Source organism: Camelus dromedarius, chromosome 5 (assembly GCF_036321535.1).
Source record: "Camelus dromedarius isolate mCamDro1 chromosome 5, mCamDro1.pat, whole genome shotgun sequence".
Lineage (NCBI taxonomy): Eukaryota > Metazoa > Chordata > Mammalia > Artiodactyla > Camelidae > Camelus > Camelus dromedarius.
In genome coordinates, this window is record NC_087440.1 from 9,799,365 (window position 1) to 9,820,779 (window position 21,415).

Genomic DNA, 21,415 nt, shown 5'->3' on the forward strand with positions numbered 1-21,415 from the left:
AAGGTCGGCCTCCCTGTGTGAGGCACCTTCCTCCTGCCTGTGACACTCCCCACAGAACAGCAGAAGCTCAACCTACCCCCCGGCCATTAGGAGACCCCAAGGGGAGCCCCCTGGATGCTGTCACCCCACCCGGGAAAGGCAGAGGCCCTCCTCGCAAGTATCTCCCTTTACGAGGTCCTACCCCCTGGGAATGTTAACCATAACTGGAATCGAACTGATTTTTTAAATAAATGACATCTATTTTCAACTCGTTCCCCAGGTCAACATTCTTTGTCTTGCACTTTGACTAAACTTTCTACCCATTCTAAATGTTAACTCTGAGTTTACTAAAAGGAGGAGGGGACAAAGACAGCAGGTTCAAGATGTGCTGATGTTCAGAAACTCAAGAGAGGTCCTGGGAAAAGGAAGTATCTTTTTCTAATTCTTGAGTATCTGGTACATAAAAGACACTCAGGGTGTGGAGCTACAGAACACATGGGCTCTCTCTCTCCTGAATGTTGCCCCTTGAAGCAGTAAGCCTCTCCTGACCTCGTACCCCTTGTATGTCTCAGCCACAGCACCTGTAACTCCATCATCATTTTAACTGCACATTTGTCCCCACAAGAAGAAAGGGTTTGCCTGCCTCATATCCTTAGTGGCCGGTATTGGTTTAAAAAAAAAAAAAAAAACTCCAATATTTGATGGAAAATGAATGGGTGTGTCCAGAACTCTTACTCTGTCTTCTACACCCACAGCAAATGACTTTTCACAGCTCAGTTAGAACACCAGGGCTGAGGTGCCGGGATGTCCGGTTTACTGTTTACCAAGGCCCATAAGAGGCTTATCAGGACCCAGGCACCTGGGATCAGAGTCCCATCAGGGAGCGGGCATGCCCGGGGCCTTGACAGAAAGTTCAAAACGAACATCACATCGTAGGTAAACACCAGACCTCTCCTTTATCTATGTTTTAATCAATACAGAACATAGAAGAGTGATGTAATTATTAAGAGTCATGGGGGGGGGCGTGGACTAGAGAGAAAAAAATGAAAAGAAGACCTTTTTTTTAACCTTGAATCTTTCCCATTTTACTTTTGCTGATGGAAAGTTCTGGAAGTTCACTCTAGGCACACTTGAATTAGCAGAAAAGAGACATTTTCCTTTACCTGGGCACCTGATTGCAAACTCGCTGCTTCTCCTGCTCTCAAGAGCTGCCCTTCGGAGTAAGTTGATTATTTGAAATCAGAGAGCTGAGGAAATAAGGTTTTTCTTTTGTTTTGTTTTGTTTTAAACAGTTTCCCTTGCTAACCTGGCTCGCCTGGAGAAGACAGAAATGAGATTTTACACCGAATTAGCTTTGTCTTAAGGGAGGCAATTCCATTGATCCTGAGATTAGCACTGGTTTTACCATCTGACCCTCTGTTGACCTTACACTTTGAAAGAAATTGCTCACAGACTGGCAGGAAAGAGGGAAGGAAAAATCTAGGCATGCTATGGGAAAGGAGCACAGAAGCACATATTCATTTTTATAAGATTGAGTGACATTTCCAAATTATTGGGTGAAACACAGACATAAGGCCATAATTTAAGGGCAGTTTTGGAGGGGAAGAAAGTTTCAATATTACTGAACTTGAACACTATTTCTCTAAAGGTTATAGAATATAAAATGCAGGTGTAAAGTTAGAAAGACTTTACAGGCAGGAGGGTACAGCTCAGTGGAAGAGTGGGAGCTTAGCATGCAGGGGGTCCTGGTTCAGTCCCCAGCACCTCCATTAACACATACATAAATAAACACCCCACCAAAACTTTCTTTAAAAAAAAAGAAGAACGAACTTACACTACAAAGTAGGAACATATAAATGTAAGGGGACCCAACATATAAGTATGTAAGTCCAAAACAGGCTGCTTTTTAGAAGTTTCTCAAATCTATCATTAATGAAGCAAGTACAGTGCTCTTCCCCTGCTCTTCTGTTACTGGGCTTGGCTGCTTCTCTTCACGTCCCTGCATCTGGGTCCTCCTCCTCCTATCTGAAGTCTGTCTCCTTCTCTCTGTCCATCCTGTCACAGTCCCCCAGCAGGTTCTCCCCCATCCTCATGGACCCCTCACCGTCCCCACCCGACGACAGGGCCACGCTGCCTCTCACTCACCGCCTCCCTCCATGGGCCCCGCCGGAACCTTCCCCTTCCCAGCAAGGCCTCCTTCCAGGCACCTGGGAGCACCACCCGGCTCTGTGTCTCCTTCCTCCCTCCCCCTGACCATCACACATCTCTCCCGGCGTCCAGCCTCTCCTCAGCCCCTACCTGTCTGCTCATTTCTCCTCACCATTCTTCCAACTTCTCACCTCTCCCACCTCCCGGTCACACCACTACAGAATGAGGTCCCCATCAGGTCCCTCATAAAAACCTCAGAGTGCTCCCTCACCAAGTAAAAACCACTTATCTGCCATGGCATCAGGGTATTCACAATCTGACTCTACCTCACCTTTTCTATCCTAAATCTTTTTATGTTGTTCTTTAAAAAACAACAGCTTAAAAAAAAAAAAGAAAAAAATAAACCACTTCTTATTATAAAAAATTTTCAAACATCAGCAAAAGTAGAGAGAATAGTATAAGTAGGTCTTACTTGTCCATCACCCAGCTCTGACACTTCTCATCCAATAGCTAATCTCATTTCAGCCATACCCTCACTCATTGTCTCCCCTCAGCAAATTATTTTAAAGTAAATTCCATACAACAGGAACACACTTACAAATATAAATAACAAACTAAGGGTTACCAGAAGTGACAGAGAAGGGGAGAGGAGCAAGAGGGGATTAAGAGGTACACACTACTATGTATAAAGTAAGTAAGTCACAAGGGTACGTTGTACAGCGCAGGGAAAAGAGCCAGGATTTTACAATAACTTTAAATGGAATATAATCTATAAAAATATTGAATCACTACGCTGTACACCTGAAACTAATATGATACTATAAATCAACTATACTCCAATAAAAAATAAAACAAACAAAAAAAAGCAAATTCCAGAGAGCCTATCATTTCACCTGTAAATACTTCAGTAGGTTTCTTTAAAAGATAAATACTCCTAAAAACAGTAACACTATTATCACCCCTTAAAATTTTGTTCATATTATTTATTAATATCATTAAATACAGAGCCAGCATTTAAATAACCCCAATGATTTTACTGTTTTTCCCCAATGTTGTCCCCAATTTTTTTTTTTTTTTTTGTCTTTTACAGTTGGTTTGTTTGAACTGGGATTCCAAACGTGGTTCCTGCTTTTGATCAGGGTCCCTGACTCTTACAGTCTCTTTTAATCTGTAACCACCTTAACGTCTACTGCTCCACAAGGCTCCAGCCCAGACACACATCTTGCTTTCCCACCTAACAAGGTGTTGTTTATGCAGTACTCAGTATCCTCAGTGTCCAAATACCACCCACCTTTCACAGCCCCACCTCAACACTGCCCCCTTCATGAAATCTTTTCTGGCGGCCACCAGCCCCTCGCCATCTCCTACAGCACTTCATCTCTACTTCACTTGGGGCATTTACTTTATCCTTCTCTGCAACCAGTCTGAGTATTCAGTATCTTCCTTCCAGTCTTCTGCAAGGTAGATTTATCTGATTTATCTTCATAACCCCTGAAGAACTTAGCACAGTACCCTGCACTTGGCAATTGTTCAGTAAGTAAATCTGTAAATGCTGTACGTAAAAATAATATAAATGGAGAAGTGAAGGACAGTAAGAGTATCTTAGCCCACTTCATCCTCCTCTTCCCCTCCACCCACTCATTCAAGAGCTATCTGTTGCTAATTGCTACATGCTGACACCCTGAAAGTGCCCAATGACCCAGAAGTCCGATTACCCAACACAAAAACAAAAGTGTTTCTCTTAACATCCTCAAAATACCTGCAGCTTTTGGACTCAAATTTAGTCCTTCCAAGATCAATATTAACATTATATCTTTCTCAACAAGCGAGATTTGTGCATTTTCACCAAAAACAATTTTAATTCGTCAACAAGACCCTGAAACATTCTAATGGCTGGTGGTGGGACTGTCAGGACTCAAAGGCATCTCCCCTTTGTCTGCTCATTCCTCTACCACAAATGTTTACCAAACACCTATTAAGCGCCAAGCACACTGGAGATGCTGAGTGGAAAATGATGACTCACAGTCCTTGGCATGACAGGGAAGATAAAACCAAGAACAAAATTTCCAGCAATACCAGGTCTGTGGAAACTGTAAGGTCCAGGAAGCAACCAGGGAAGTTCTTGGAGGAGCTGGAATTCGAGCTGAGCCAATGCTGAGAAATCTGAAAACACTGAACACCATCTACATTTCTCTTTTGCACAAAAGTGGGAGACGGGAAAGGGTAGGGATGATAGCTGTGGACGGTCTTCATTCTACTTCCAGATGACAGTCATTCACATCCCTGTTGACTATCCATTTCTCCACATGCATTCCAGCCACTGCCACAAACCCAAGGAGAAAGAGGACATTTCCTTTTCAAAACTGCAGAGTATGTATTAAAAGGATGTAACATAGGGGGAAATTATGCTACGAAATAATGAGTAAAAGTCCCCAACAGTCCTCTAGAAGAATGTGTGACAGGCAGACAGTGAGGAGCCGTGTCTCTGTGGGGAGGGAACGGAAGCAGCTCCCCAAACGCAGCAGACCACCACTGTCGTGCGTTCACTCTGCTGCACAGGGACCCCCCCCCCCCATCACAGGGCTCATCAGTTCTCCTCTGTGGAGCAATCAATCTGGTCTTAAAAAGCTGAGGCAGTCTGGGTCTACAAAAATCATTTTTACAGAGTATCCGTTTGGAATACCTATAAAATATTCTTAAAATAATCTGATACTTTTCACCAAATGTTCTAGTAATTTAAAACTTTTAGGGCTCAAGCTCAGGCCAGGATGAAATATTTGTTATCTGATAGTGATAAAACAACACTTTAGAGATTTCTGGCCTGGGGCAGTGGCAAAAATTAGAAAAACTGATGCCAGGAGGTTGAGCTGCCTCCTAAGGCTTACCAAGGAAATAAACTTTTGAATATAATGTAGTTCCTTAAAGAAATGTCAGCTTTTAGTCACAATGCTGGGTAAGTCCTTCCACTGGGGCAGGAAAAGGTTAAAGGCCAGTGCACAAATTAAGAAAAACTCATTACTAAATTAAAAAATTATACTTAATTCACTCTCCTCCAAGTAGTTAACATAATACTCCTAAAATTCTACTATATAATACCCACACATAAATAACGCACCAGAAAGGCAGCATCTGTCCACTACAGTGACAACATTTTTTACCATTAAATATGATTCTGTCACATTTGTTCAGCAAACACCTTCAGAAGCAATAGCTAACAAGGTGTAAAAACACAATCATGATCCTGTTTAAGAAACTGCAAGGAAACGCAAAAGCAAGGCAGAGAAATTCACAGAGTAATAGCAGAGCTTCCTAAAAGACCTCCCACATCATCACTGGAGAAAATCCAACAGGAACCACACAGCAAGGACTGAAAACCCAGTTCAGAGAGGAACTGGTTCTCCCTTTACTTTCATCAGACACTGCACAGATGTGACTTTGCGTCAGACCCTGTACTAGGGACAGGGACAAAGGGACAAAGGTCACATGCTGTTCACCTGCAGATGGCTTGTGTCTGGTTTTTGTGATTCTTTAATTTGAAGCAATGCTTAAAAGTCAGGAGACCTCAAAATGCAGCAGCTTAAGTCTTTACAGATTATCTCAGTTTCATATAACAAAGACTCTCTCTTGCCTACCATGGTTCCCTTTCCTGCTTTTAACATGGGACAGCAGAGGACTTAAAGCTTCCTATAAAATATCCTGCATCCCATGTGTGTCCTAAGTTTAATTTTCCTCACAGTCAAATCACTGTGAACACGCCAAACACCATCCTCAACTACCCTTCAATGAATAAGCCATGTTAACTCAAGCTTTGACGTAAGGTCTGAAGGTGATAAAGACATGATGGGTCCAAAGGAGAACACTTTACTCAGTACCCTGTAGGCATGTCCCCCATGAAGCAACAGCACATCAAGGGCAATAGCAGGGACACCAAGCTGCTGCACAGAAGGGAAATTAGATGGAAAAAACAGACATGTCCCTGCAAAGCAATGAAAACTAAACCCATTTCACTTTTCTCCCTAAAACTAAACCAAATCTCAAACAGGCTAAGATAGGCAAATCAACAAGAGGCTTTTTTTTATAAAACTGTCTCAGTTATAATAACCTCAGAGAGACTATTTCCCAGACATTTTATTGTTGTAACAAACAAACCCATCTTTCACTTCTTGTCATTTGCAATTACCATGCCATAATTGAAAATCAGTGAATCACCGCGGAGCATGCCAGAGAGAGGGCCTGCCGGCTCTGAGCTGTCACTGTAATCATCACAGAATAAAACAATATCGGAAGTTCTTTCTTCATCATCTCTCACCTATATATTGCAGAGACTCTAAAAAATTTATACTCTGCAATTCCCCTCTTTCCCTAAAGATGGCATGGTATTTCAAACATTTTTCCCTTCAAAACACTGCTTTTCTCTTCTTCAACAGCCCAAGCCCCACACCAAAGGATTCAACATAATTTAGAATCTATTTGTAGGAGCCAAGAATTCAATTAAGAGAAAAATTATCTCACAGAGAAAAAAATGTGACAACGAGTGTGTATATGTCCATGAATAACTGAAAAATTGTGCTGAACACTGGAATTTGACACAACATTGTAAAATGATTATAAATCAATAAAAAATGTTAAAAAAAAAAAAAGATTTCCCTAAGCAAAGGCTAAAATAAATATATATTTATTATTCAAAAAAAAAAAGAGAGAAAAATTATCTTGCAAGGGTTTGGGCAATTCAGCCCATTAACCCTCTTGTAATTTTGCTGAGAAAAGCATCTGAATTATCTAACAAAAGGCTTCACAAGTTAGAACGAACAAGCAGAGGCCAGGGTGAAGGATTCCAGAAATCTGGGTCTTGTCTGCCATCCGGCCCCATTAGCAAAGTCACACAAAGCTCTGGGCCTCTGACCTTTAGGAATCCTGGAGGGGCTCACTCCTGGGCCTTTAAGACTCACCACATGCAAGAGCTTTTAACCAGTGTCCTTAACAACCTTTAATTTTATCGACTTAAAATGGTCAACAGCAGAACTGCTGAGCTTACCCTTTGTGAACAAGGTCTGGATCAATGACCTAGTGAAACTGAGTTTCACTCTGTCATGAAGAGGAAGGTAAACAGCTGGCCCTGGTGTGGGAGAGGTGGTCCTGCCCACCCCCTGTGCCCAAGCCAGATGCTCCCGCCCCTCCCTCACCCCTCCAGACTCACCTTGGTGGCCTCCTCCACGCTCTCCCTCAGGGCCTGCAGCTCCGCGTCGTACTGTTCCTTCAGCTTGTCCATCTCCTGGTCGTGGCTGGACACCTCCTCTTTCAGGGCTCCCTTCAGGGCGGTGAGTTCACGCTCTCGCTTTCTCAAGAGGTCTTCCTGCTCCTCTTTGGTGAGGAGCAGATCTTGAAGGTCCTGCTTTGCCTGTAAGAGCTCCTAGAGAGGAAACACGGACAGCAGAGGTGAAGATGCAACAGCTGCCTCGTGGCCCTGCACCTCGGCCTCGGCCACCCGCAGGGACAGCCACTCCCTCGCCTGTCCCCCAGCTCGCACTGTCCTCGCACAGACACTGGCTGAGACCCTTGTAGCCTCTCCCCTTTTCCTCCTCAGAGGCCATATTCCCCTTGATTTGACTACCTCAGCTTTTCCAAGATTTGATTTAATTTGAGGGAGAAAAGGGAAACTGATCTCACTTTCAGTGCTCTGAGGGGCCAGGTCTGTTTTTCCCACCCCACTTCACGTCAGTGCAATGCTCTGTCACCTCTGCTGGTGGCCTTTATGAGCCGCTGCTTCACGGGGGACTTGCTGGTCTTGCTTACTTCACCCCAAACCCTGCGTGTGGTCAAACCCCGAACCCAAGACCCTAGTCTTCAGGGGAGACTCTGCCCCACCGTGAGCAGGGACAACCATCACACATTCTCCTCCCTCACTGCCTCGTGAACCTCACTGTTGATAAGCAAAGTCACAACATGGGGAGGCAAGTCCCACCACAAATCGCATCACCTAAACCCAAGTGTGTCTGCCAAGGCCGGGCACTCCTTTCATATCACCATCTCCATGCCAGACCCGCTTAGCTCCCCTCAAGCTTGGGCTCACCCTCTCCCGCAGACGCCCCTACCTCCCACTCAGCAGGGACTCAGCCTGACACCTGGCTCCCCTCTGCACTCCAGGCTTTCCCCCACCCAAAGCCCCTGGATAATGAGCTGTCTGTACCCCGCCAGCCTGCTCCAGGTCTTTACTACATTAGTTATCTTTTCTTTCTGTCATTTTGTTCTATTTCCTTGAATCTCTGTCATTTCCGTCATGGCACAAGAATCCTCTGAGTCAAGGGCAAAAAACAAACAAAAAACCAAAACCAAAACAACACCAAAAAAAAAAAAAAACAAGCTTTACCACCAAACTTTTTGGAAGATTGATTTCTATTCACTGACTTGACCACCTGGTCACTCCTCAATCTCTTGCAAATGGCTTTTGCTCCCCCCTCTACTAAGACTGCCTCCCCTCCAAGGTCACATTGACCTCTTAATCTCCACATGCAATGGCCTTTTCTCAGTCCTCACTTTTCATGGCCTCTCTCTGATCTTCTCCACCTGTCTCCTTAATATTCTTCTCTGCCTTGCAGTTCGAAGACACTACACTCTCCTGTTTTCCTTCCCTCAGGCCACTTTTTCTGCGACAATCTTTTCTGGCTTTTCTCTCCTTCTTCTCCAAAGCTAAGATGATCCCCAAGAATGCGACTTTGCATTCTTCATTTTTTCTTTTTTTGGCGAGTTCATCTACTTTTTCCCCCAACTATTAATTTGAAATAAGTTAACTCCCAAACCTTTACTTCCAACCCTTATCTGAGTTTGGACCTGCAAACCACATCCACCTGGAGGTCCCTCAGTAGGCTTACGCTTCTCAGTGAATTCGTCATGTCCCTTCCTCTCCTATTCTTCTGTCCATCATTCTTGTGAAGGCAGCACCTGCTCTGCAGCACGCAAGATCAAGAGCCTGGCCGCAACCTTGATCTCTCTCGTCCTTACCCCTCACAACCCAAAAGTTAGTTCTGTAACATCTCAGGCCCTCTCCCTCACCTCCCTGGTTTAGGATCTCATCACCTCCAGCCCAAGTGGCAAGTGGGTAGCAAGAGCTACCCAATGGCTCCCCATCTCCAGTCTCTGACCTGTCGCCTCTACACCATCATCCACACAGCATCCTGTCTGGCTGCCCCTCATCCCTCCCAGTCCCATCCCTCTCTGCCTTTCAGAAAACCCCGGAAGACTCACTCTAAGTCCTCCTCCAAGAAATCTTCCGTGAATTCCCTTCCTGAAGACCCATCTCACTTTGTTGTACTTCTCACAGCATTTAATACCTGTACGTTGCAGTCCACATACCTAGGTTTTATTTTATCTCCCCTGCTAGACTATCAGCTCCTTGGAAGGATGACACATAATCTGATTTATTATAGCTTTGATGCATGGATCAGTGATCCTGGGAGCAGGCCAGTTCTGGACACAAATACATTAGCACCTGCAGGACAACAGGAGTCTGGATGTGTGAGAGTTCTAACCCAGTCTATTCTCTCCCTGGTGGCTTCTGAGTAAGTACACATCCTGTCCTCTTGGAGCTTCTGGGGAAATGAAGGAACAGCTGCCACCTGGGACCTGAGGCCTCAGAGATGATAAACGGCTTTCCGTTCAAAAACTGGGTCACTGATGAGGGGGTGAACTTAAGAATAACTGACAGTGGGATCGCTTTCCTTTTCTCTAGGGCAGGCACATCTATTAAACCGGGGAGCCTCTGAAATTCCAGGGCAGAGCTGCACTGCATGGACAAAGACTGAGTCCTTCAGGAATCTAGCTAGCAGCATTAACAAGCTCAGACCAAACTCCCAGAGATTCGTCCAGGGAACGAGGGCAACCCTGGCTCTTTCAAAAACCAAACACAGAACACATAAGCAAACTTTATGGAAACAGACTCCATCCTGGTATTTACCCAAAGGAGACGCCCTCCAGCCCCTCCTTAGGGAGTATTAGAGGACCGCCGCCCCCCCCCCCCCCGCCGTCACTGTTGCTATTGGCTACCCCTCCAGGTCCTCCTTCCACAGCAACCCTTGCGAGCCTACCCCCATCTCCTGCTCTTACTCTCACACATTTCTCAACTGTTACGACGATAAGGCAGTTCCTCTTCCCACACTGATCTCTTCCAGGATATATCTGTGTTTTGTGTTGCCTTTTGTGTGCTGCTGCCAATGCATGTCAAGAGCCTAGGTTTCCACGGCCCACTCTACACCGACACGCTGTTATCTGAGGCTGCGGCTGCTGCTAAGTGGACTCTGAGGCACAAATCCAATCAGATCACACCTCGCCATGTCACTGCGTAGCACCTGAAGCTTTCCAGGGTAGAGACCAAAAGGCACGGGACATTTCAAAAACTTCATTTCATCACCTCGGTGGCCTAACTGCCAATTACATCAAGCCAAAGAAGTCAGAGAAAATCTAGAAACCTCAAAATACAAGTGAACATCCATTAGAGAGGCACATGCCTCTCCGCAGGCCCCAATCCAAGAAAACAAAGGAAAACTCTGGCCACTCAAAATCAGCGCTTTCGAAGCCTACAGCTGCATCCAGGCTGGCTGCACACAGACAAGCAGCAGGAGTTGAAGACCTAGCGAGGATGTATATGCATGGGGTGGGAGGGGGGTTCTCAGGGGGATGCTAAAAAAATTGATTGTATTTGCTACTTACTGCATAATAAGAATCACGCTAAGCATTTCCAACAACCCTAGGAGAAGAATATTATTATTTTCATTCATAAATTCAACAACAACAACAACAACAAACCTGGAAGCTCTGAGATTCTAACACGCCTAAGATCACCCAGCTTATCAGTGGTAGAGCCAAGACTGGGACCCAGACTGGATACCAATGGCTGTTCTCTTCACCATCCAGCCTCCGCAGGCCTGACAGCAAGACTACATACTCAGAGGGGGCGAGGAGCAAGCAGCTTCCCTGTGCTCAGTCTTTCGGATGCAAATGAACAGAGCTCTATGTTGGTTGGGGGGGCCTGTGAGAGGGGTCCACATGTTTAAACTAAAGCAAAGAAACCTGCCCAGAACCTGCCTGGCAGCGCAAGAAGGAAAGTGGAGAGGAAAAGGAAGTAGGCTCTGGGTCGCAGCTGTCACTGGCAGCAGCAAGTGACTGCCCAAAGCAGGGCGCTGAGAGACACCAGAGTGCCTAGACTAGCAGGTTACCTAGCCACAGAACATTTTCCTCACACCCCGCCTACTCACAGGCGCCCCTGGCAAAGTGAGACCAAAATACTCACTGAGACCCTCTTTTACATAAATGCTTCCAAGAAGTTCTACAGGGTCTCTGTCTCTGGCCCATGCTCATTGAAAGGGCAGGTAAAAGGTTTTATACCAAAACTGTAGCTGACAGAATTTTGTCATTTTTTCCCCCAGAAGGATAATCTAGAAAGTGTAACACAGATGGTGAGAAACATGATTTTCTCAGTTGCTCTTTTATGAAGTGTGTGTAACATTCAGTAACATCACTACAAAATAAGCTTCCTACTATTTTAGAGACCTCATTTCTGAGCATTTATCCCCAGACCAGTAGGGTTTCATAACCAGAGTATTTTACTCATCTCTCAGTACCTATGTCTTGGTAAATGTCAGGGATAAAGCACCACAAGATGCTGCTGGCCCACCTGTCAGCACTACAGGCTCCCAGAGATGTCTGGTAACTAGAAAACCCCACTGTCACAGGACTTAGGGCAATGTCTCATGTTTATCCATCACCCACAGAATGGAGGGAAACACATTCACGGGAAAGAAGTGGCTGAAAACTTGAGCTACAACTATTTTCTGTATCTTGATTTAAAAAAGGAAATTCAGAACCATCAAACGGTACTTTCTACTATTTCTTCCTTCCTTCTTTCCTTTTTTTTTCTTTTTTTTTAATGATTTTATTCTCTCTTAATGTCACTTTACTGACTCCATATTGGGGCCCAAAATGATTTAACAGAACGTGAACTATTAAAAAGTATTTTATGAAAAATCCTCTGCATTATGCAGGCCTCACAAAATATAGGGCCTTCAAGCTTTTTCAAACACTCAAAGGCAGAAGTGTTTAAAGCTCACTGAATGTACTTGAGAGTCTGTTCTCAGCCAAGTGCCATGGAAAACTTGGCCACGACTACAGTCTGTTATCAGATTCCCCCAGGCCACTTTCTGTTAAGATATGAAGAATAAACTGACAGTGATGAGGGGATGGGATCTATTTCACTAGTGATACAGAAACCATTGATCATTTTTTAAATGTTGCTGACACGTCAAAGGAAACTGATAAATAGAGTGAGGACAATTTTCCAGAGGGAAAGAAACCCACTTTGGCACAGAGACGCTAACTCTGTCCTAACTTATCTTGCAGAAAGGCAGCAGGAGATGATACAGCTCCCAGGACAGGAAACAGGCAAATCACCAGGAAAAAAACCACACGTGGAACATTTTTAAGAAAAGATGTGCTCTCTTTCCCTTTTCTTTCTCTCATTATCAGCCTTTGCCTGAAAACACACCCCCAAACTTAAGCTCATATCCTATTTACCACTATAAACATGCCAACAGGCTATTAATTTAATTAATATATGCTCAGTACACTGTGTTTAAAGAGGCAAAGAAGCTACAGTTCATTTCAGAATTACTCCCTTTTTTTTTAATGGTGACATTTTAAAATAATTTAAATACTGAAATGTATTCATTCATTTGCTCTACTGCTTGGCACCGTGCTAGGCATGAAATGTGGGAAGAAGCAAAGATGATGTGATCTTGAATGAGCGGGCTAGGAGAAGAAAGAGACAGATATCAAAACAGAGCAAGGTCAAGTACACTAAAATAGAGAACCTAAATGGATAAGAAAATATCTGGGAAAGGACAACTAACAATTTAGGTTTTAGTTACTGGGAAAATACAACAACTTTAGAGGCTTCCTAACAGCTAAGGTAGTACCTTTCCCTTTTAGAATCAGTGAATAGTCCACACAAGGAATCACAAACTATGGCAAAGTCTTACCTTCTATTTAAATGTGTTTATGAAGCTACATTTTTATTGAAAGCCATAACCTGCTCAGTGACATCATTTCTACCCTTAGGAAATTTTTCTAAAGAAGTAAAAGGATACATATAAAAAATATTCACCATCTTTTTTCATAATCAAAAAAAAACTTAAATACAGGAGGATGATTAAGTATATTGTAGATTATCTCCTTAAAAATGAAGTATGAAGACTATAAAGTATAATAAGGAAAAATGTTTCTGACATACTAACTTTTAAAAACTGGTATCAAAACTGTAGAGACACTATAGTTGCACCTACATTATAGATGAAACCTATCAACAAATAGGGAAGGAAATAGAAAATGCAGAAATAAAAACAGCTATTAAGGTGTTAGGAAAATATGTGTGTTTTCACCACTACCCTCCATTTTAAAATTTCATTTTATGTGAGTTTCATAACACTTCAGTGATAAATAGACTTATTTTCAAAGCTCTGTCCTAATGTACCATGTCTTTGTAATCCTGAGCCCAGAGAAAACCACGGAGCCAAGAAAAGCAAAAAAAAAAAAAAAAAAAACAAAACAAAAAAAAACAAACCAAACCCACAAATGCAGTGATTTTTAAAGAATCATTGGGTAAAAAGAGAAATACCAGGTGGGAAGAAGCAGACCCGAGGCTTTCTCAGGAGAAAGAGGTCTAAACAGAGACAAAGAGATGGTCATGTGGGAGGGAGAGAAAATGACCCCCTCTGCCCATGTGAAAATGAATCCATGAGAAGACCACTGAGGGGTGGGGGGAGGGTATAGCTCAGTGGTAGAGAGCATGCTTAGCATGCATGAGGTCCCAGGTTCAATCCCTAGTACCTCCATTAAAAAAATTAATAATAAATAAACAAACCTAGTTACCTCCCTCCCTGCAAATTAAAAAAAAGAGAGAAGACCTCTGCCACGGGGCCACAAACACTCCGCTCCCCTCCCCGCCCTGCCAAGTCCTGGGGAAGAGAGAGGCTAAAGACCAGGAACAAAAATCCTTCCTGAGGACTCACTTCAAAACCAAACAAGGAAGAGGGTGAGAAAACCGCTGACTGCTGAGACACAGGGAGCTCCAGGGACTTACCAGACGGCAGCTTTTAACCCCAAGAAAGGCACAAAGACAAGACCCAAGCCCTTGGAGGAAAAGCAGCTGGAAGTGAAAGTTAAATACTAACAAGTCACCTTTATTTTCTCATGAGCGCTCGGTTTGTTTGTTTGGCTTTGCTCTACATTGTGTATCTTTTATTTGTTGGGCTGTTCCTACAAACTGAAGCTTACAAGGAACTAAATTTCAAAATTATGCCCAAAATACAGGTGATGATGTTACTGCAAATATCAAAACATCTAAATGGGTGCAGTTCTATCCATTTCTGATTCTCAATGAGACTCATTCCCAAAAAAGAATGTAGACGTTCAATACCTATTCTTGCTCTCCAGTCATGTCACATGTATGTATCTAACACCTCAACAGGATGGTAATTTAACTCAGAGAAGAGATAATAACTGCCTCTGAAAAAACCCATAATAATGAACAAAGGAATGCAGAAGAAGGAGTCAACCTTATCCACTGAATCATAGATTGATAATAATACTCAATAGGGGACAGACTGATAGTGGGTAGAACCCAGATGGGCAGCCTATGTATACTACAGGTAGATTCACTCACTCACTCACTCACTCATACTGCATCATACAGCCATCAAATATTTCCTGAGGGCTGTACGTCCCAGGCACTGGAATAGCTGCCAAGGATATGGTGCTGAGTCAACCATTACCAACCCTACCCTCCTGGAACTTACTGTCTTATGGGATCTTTAAACAAACAAAAACAAACGTAACCTGTGAAAAGTGCTGTAGGAGCATTCACATAATATTAATGACTTTAAAATGTTTTTCCATAAATAGCATTACTTACAAAGTATTTTTGCTCAAAGTTTAAGCTGACTCTATTAGCATTTAGCTCTAAACTCAAATTTACTAGAAATACAGGGAATGGCAGAACAAGTAAATGGACACCATAAGGAAACAATCAGAAAATCCAGAATGTGGCACACTGGGTCTGATCTGGTCTCTTTATAAGATCAGTGGGATAGGAGGAAAAGAGCAGGGAGTAGGGGATGGAGGAAGAAGGGAGGTTATATTAAAATAAATGAACTCTGAGAGTGTTACTAATGAAAGCAATGTGGGATTCTTGATTGGATTCTGGCTTGAGAGAGAAACAACTATAAAATATACCTCAGGGACAACTGGCAAATTCTGAATAAGGACGAGTATTTCTATATACTACAGAAATTAATTTCTTAGATGTGATAATAGTATTGTGGTTGCAAGAAAATTCCCTAATTTTTCAAATGCATGCTGAAGAATTTAGGGGTGAGACACAGTATTATCTGTAATTCACTCTGAAATGGTTCAGCAAAGAGGAATAGACAGATGGATGGAAAAAAAAAAAGATGAATGAATGGACAAAAGAAAAAACAAAGTGTATGTGGCAACATGTTGACAACTGTTGGATACGAATTGGGACTCTGTGGGAGTTAATGCATTATTCTTTCTACTTTTCTGTGTGGTTGAAAATTTTCCTAAGACAACATTTTAAAACTACTGCATAAGTGTGGTATATATATACAACAGAAAACTACTCAGCCATTATAAAGAATAAAATAATACCACTTACAGCAACATGGATGGACCTAGAAACTGCTGTACTAAGTGAAGTAACCCAGAAAGAGAAAGAAAAATACCAAATGATGGCACTTATATGTGGAATCTTGAAAAATGACAGAGGTGAACTTATTTACAAAACAGAAACAGATTCACAGAAAGAAAACAAACTTACAGTTACCAGTGGGTAAAAGGGGGGTGGGGTGGAGAGATAAAGTGGGAGTTTGGGATTTGCAGATAGTAACTACTATACATAAAAAAGGTAAAAAATAAGGTCCTACTGTATAGCACAGGGAACTATATTCACTACCTTGTAATAGCCTACAATGAAAATGAGTATGACAAGGGATGTGTGTGTACATATATATATATATATATAGCTGAATATGACATACACTAGAAGTTAACACAACGTTGTAAACTGACTATATTTCAATCAAAAAAAATAATAACAAAAACTATTGCATATGATGCTCTTACAGAATACAATCATAGGCACAGGTAAAACAAATGCACACAACAGACTATGGCTCCCAGTTCCCCTACCCATCCCATCCTCTCCAGGCACCTGACCCCACCGCCCCACTTACCTCAATCAGAGCCCCCTTCTCCCTGTCTTCAGATCGCTTAGCACTGTCCAATTCATCATGCATTTCTGAGAGCTGGTCCTGGAGATCCCTGATCTCCGTCTGGTGCTGTTCCCGTTCCATCTTCACCTGGAACAGCCTGGCAAGGAAGGAAGCCCATCAGAGAGATTCTACTGGGCTCTGCTTATTTTCATCCAGTCTGCTTTCAGACCTTTAGATGGTCAAGCAGAGCCATCTAAATCCCCAAGGAGCCTCCCATTCTCTGCTCTGCACTTAACAAAAAAAAAAAATCACAAATCAGAAAGCCACTGGTAAGAACTCATGTCTACAGTCTAATTTGTGCAACAAGACAAAGTGAGAACTGAAACCAATGTAATGGGAAGGGTTACACTGTGACATTTCCTCCCTAAAAGGAGACCAAAAGGTACTAGCATTTAAACACAGAGAATAAGGAATCAGCAAAAAGAGCACAACTTTTTTGATAAATGTTTTCACTAAAACCACCCCACACCCTACCCCCCGACCCCACCCCTAGTACTCTAGATCAGAAGAGTCAGCAAATTATGGCCCATGGGCCAGTCTGGCCGACTGTCTGCTTTTGTAAATAAAGTTTTATTGGAACACAGCCATGCTCATTCATTTATGTATTGCTTATGGTCGTTTGCACAATACAATGGTGGAACTGAACAGTTTCAACAAAGACCATATGGCCCATAAATCCTAAAGCATTTACTACCTAACAGGAAAAGTTTGCCAATCTCTACTCTAAATCAAACTCACAACTATTCTACCTTTTTATTTTGTAAAATCTTTACAGCACTCTAAATTTTGTTTCTTACCAACTTCTTTTCTGAAATTAACCTCTAAGAACATCTTAATTGCAAACACTACACCATCAAAATGGCAAAGATAATCAAATGCTTTTATTATATAATGTCGTACTTTTCTTGAATTTCCCTTTAGATTTCATTCCTGCTTAACCTTTCACTTAAGGTGTCTGCCATGGCCACCGGGCTTCATAGCACTGTTCATTTTCAGACTTTGATTTCAAATCCTTTTGTCACAGATTTTAATACAACACAGTGGCAGGGCCATCTCGGGCTTGACTTTTTCTCTGCGGAATCAAAAGAAGTATAAGCACTAGTCACAATGACCAGCACCACGCAAGACTAAACCCAGACCCTGGGAGACTGTGGAGGTCATGTGACTAGTGCTGTCTGAAGACTGCACCCAGGCTCCTTGAAATCTGTCTTTAGATATCACCACTCGGTACTCCCTGCTTCTCACCCACCTGCTGTGAGATCCACTCTAAGGGCTGCAACCTTACAAAACATCTTTTAAGGTGTACAGAGAATTTTTAGATTGTTAACCCTTCTGCTTACCAGTCTACACATGTCACCAGGTCTACAATTTTATGAGAATAAGAGAAAAGGAAGGGTCTGCAGCCCCTATAAATAGGTGGAAGGTTGGGTAGTATTAAATGGACAAAAAGGTTCTGGCTCCCTGGGCACAGGAACCCAGGCAGGGCATGTCTGGGCTCGAACTTACTCCTCCAGGTGTCTCCGCAGCTCCCCTTCACTCTCCTCCAGTCGTCGCTGCAGCTCAGCGTTCTCTTCCACCTGACTGTCATGTTGGCTTTGGAGCGCTTCTAAGTTTGCTTTCATTCTCTCTCTCTCCTCTTTGATGTTCTGTTGATTCTAATATGAATATGCATGATTTTAAAGTACCTCCACTGTACATTAAAGTTACCCCACGGAAGCCTCCTTCTAATCTATGATGGACTCTATGTCCCTGCACTTATATTACTAAACAATTTAACAGAACTATGTAATTAAGGCATAGGAGTTCATAACTAGAAAGAACACCAAACACTTAGTGAACTGTAAACACCAACACAGCTAGATCACATTCTGCTATTACTATTACTTAATCCAGATGTTTCATACACATTTAGTTTCTGATCAGGCTGCCTGAATCCAACAGTGTTTCTATTAGTGTGTCAAAGCCAACAGTCTATGTATGCTTGGTTACTTAAAAATAAGTTCTTTGGACAGCAGAAACTAAATATACAGGAATGTACTCAGTGCTGGGAGTAATGTTACTTTCGGGGAAAAAAAAAATCTTATTTTCACTTTACTTGAGCATCCCAAGGTGCTTAAAATATTCTTTATCAAGCAAAATAGAAATCAAAAAAAAAAAGGGGCATTAAGGAAAAAATCTGATACCTTGACTTCCAATTGAAGCTGTCTCTGAAGTTCAGCCACTTCTGTCATCAACTTGTTTTTCTGTTCCAAGAGATCTTTGACTTCAGATGAAGAATTAGAAGCCTATGATTAATTGAAAAGATATCCTAATTTAAATGTTCAAGATGCTTTATTTCAATTCTCTTTCCCCAAAAATATAATCAGAGCAGTAACACTAAACATCTTACGATCCAATTCAAATGTAAACCCCTAACAGAGACCCTTCTGTGATTTCACAGGCAGAGTTAATCATGCCAGCCTTGGAGGTCCCGTGAACTTTACTTTATAGCACTTATCCCAGTTACAGGACTTATTTCATCAGATATCTCAACACTGGTCCAGTACAACTATAACATTTTTTGATGGAAATTGACAAGTAAGTCTAATGTTTATATGGAAAGGCAGAAGACCTAAAACAGCCAAGACAATCTTGAAGAAAGAAGTTGGAGGATGTGCATTACCGGATTTTAAGGCTTACTATAAAGTTACAGTAATTAAAACTGTACGGTATTAGCACAAGAAGAAACAAGTAGACCAATGGAACCAAACGGAGTGTCTAAGTGCTAGAAAGGATAAAACTACTAGAACTGGCACATATTACTGGTGGGAGCATAGACGGTTTCAACCGTTCTGTAAAAGCTTCTGGCAGTACTTAAAAGCTAAACATATGCCTACTTTACGACACAGTAATTTGACATCTAGGTATATACCCAAATGAGTGAATAGTATTTATCAAAAAAAAAAAAATGTACAAGAAGGTCCATGGAAACTTTACTTATAATAGCCAAATACTGGAAATATCCATCAACAGTGTATACTATGGTGGATTCATCCAATGGAAAACTTCAGTAAAAAGGAGCTTCTGATAAATGCAACATTAATGAATCTTGCTGACATAATGTTTAAGAAATGAAGCCAGACGTAAAAGAGTAAATATCGCAAAATTTTATTTAGATAAAACTCAAGAAAAGTCAAGTTAATTTATGAGACAGAAGTCACAATGTGATTACTGCAGAAGGGAAGGGATGTGATTGATTTGGAAGGGGCACAAGAAAACCTTCTGGGGTGATGGGTGTGTTTTCTTGATCTGGGTGGTGTCTGTATGGGTACATACCTGTTAAAACTTCAATGAACTATACAGTAAGACTTGTGCAATTTATACTATGTAAGTTATACCCCAATAAAAACAGCTTAAAAAGGTAAGTATCAGTATTTGTTGAAGACTCATCTTTTGTGTGAAGTCATACCCAAAGCCCATGTCTGTGTTCCCAAGGCCCTTTGTACATACATCTGTTACAGAATTTTCACAGCATTGGGGATGATTACCCTGCTAACTGCCAGTGAGATTTTTACACCTCACTTTCTGCATATACTTATATGCAACACGCAAGTAGTAAATACAAGTATGTTGGCTAAACTGACTGTCTTCTTTTAGGTGTTACATTCCCATGGGGAGAGGAGCCTGATTGAATATTAATAGGATCTCACTTTTCCCCCTATGGATTTAACAACAGGATGACACTCTCAAAAGGGTTTGGCTTAAAATCCCACAGTAACATTGTTAGAAAACTACAAATAGGGGAGGGGTAAAGATAGGCAGAATCAAAACTAGAAAAAGCAGTGTCTTAACCACAAATAGACTCACAGACACAGAAAACAAACTGTGGTTACCAGTGGGGAAGGGGAGGAAGGGATAGATTAGGAGTTTGGGATTAACAGATACATATTACTATACATAAAATAGATAAATAACAAGGACCTACTATATAGCAAAGGGAACTATGTTCAATTTCTTATAATAAGTTGTAATGGAAAGAATCTGAAAATATATGTATGTATATGTATAATTGAATTGCTTTGCTGTACACCTGAAATTAACATTGTAAATCAACTATACTTCAATAAAAAAATAAGAATAGAGAAAAGGGAAGGGGAGGGTATAGCTCAAGTGGTAGAGTGCATGCTTAGCATGCATGAAGTCCTGGGTTCAATCCCCAGTATATCCATTAAAAATAAATAAATAAATAAATAAATAAATAAATAAATAAATAAATAAATAAACAAAGAAACAAACCAAATCCCCTCCCCCGGCCAAAAAAAAATTATTTAAAAAAAAAAAAAAAAGGAAACCGTAAGTAAAACAGAATGGGAGAAAATTTTTGCAGATGAAACTGACAAAGGCTTGATCTCCAGAATATATAAGCAGCTCATAACACTTAGTAAGAAAAAAATCAACCCAATCCAAAAATGGGCAAAAGACCTAAACAAGCAATTCTCCAGTGAAGACATACAAATGATCAATAGGCACATGAAAAAATGCTCAGTATCACTAATTATCAGAGAAATGCAAATCAAAACTACAATGAGGTATCACCTCACACTAGTCAGAATGGCCATCATTCAAAAGTCCACAAATGACAAATGCTGGAGAGGCTGTGGAGAAAAGGGAACCCTCCTACACTGCTGGTAGGAATGCAGTTTGGTGCAGCCACTGTGGAAAACAGTATGGAGATTCCTCAAAAGACTAGGAATAGGCTTACCATATGACCTAGGAATCCCGCTCCTGGGCATACATCCAGAAGGAACCCTACTTCAAAATGACACCTGCACCCCAATGTTCATAGCAGCACTATTTACAATAGCCAAGACATGGAAACAGCCTAAATGTCCATCAACAGATGTGGTATACTTATACAATGGAATACTATTCAGCCATAAAAACCGACAACATAACGCCATTTGCAGCAACAT

General features: G+C 41.8%; 1 protein-coding gene across 2 annotated transcripts in view; it reads right to left on the minus strand.

Moving 5' to 3' along the window:
* CGNL1 (cingulin like 1) overlaps positions 1-21,415 on the minus strand; it is a 144,073-nt gene that overhangs the window by 65,322 nt on the left and 57,336 nt on the right. For both annotated transcript variants that reach the window (XM_031452666.2, XM_031452668.2), the window contains exons 5-8: positions 18,647-18,748; positions 17,970-18,118; positions 16,425-16,560; positions 7,325-7,537 (exon numbers count right to left, since the gene is read on the minus strand). In XM_031452666.2, the coding sequence (XP_031308526.1) occupies positions 7,325-7,537; positions 16,425-16,560; positions 17,970-18,118; positions 18,647-18,748 (600 nt within the window). The remainder of the gene's footprint in view (positions 1-7,324; positions 7,538-16,424; positions 16,561-17,969; positions 18,119-18,646; positions 18,749-21,415) is intronic.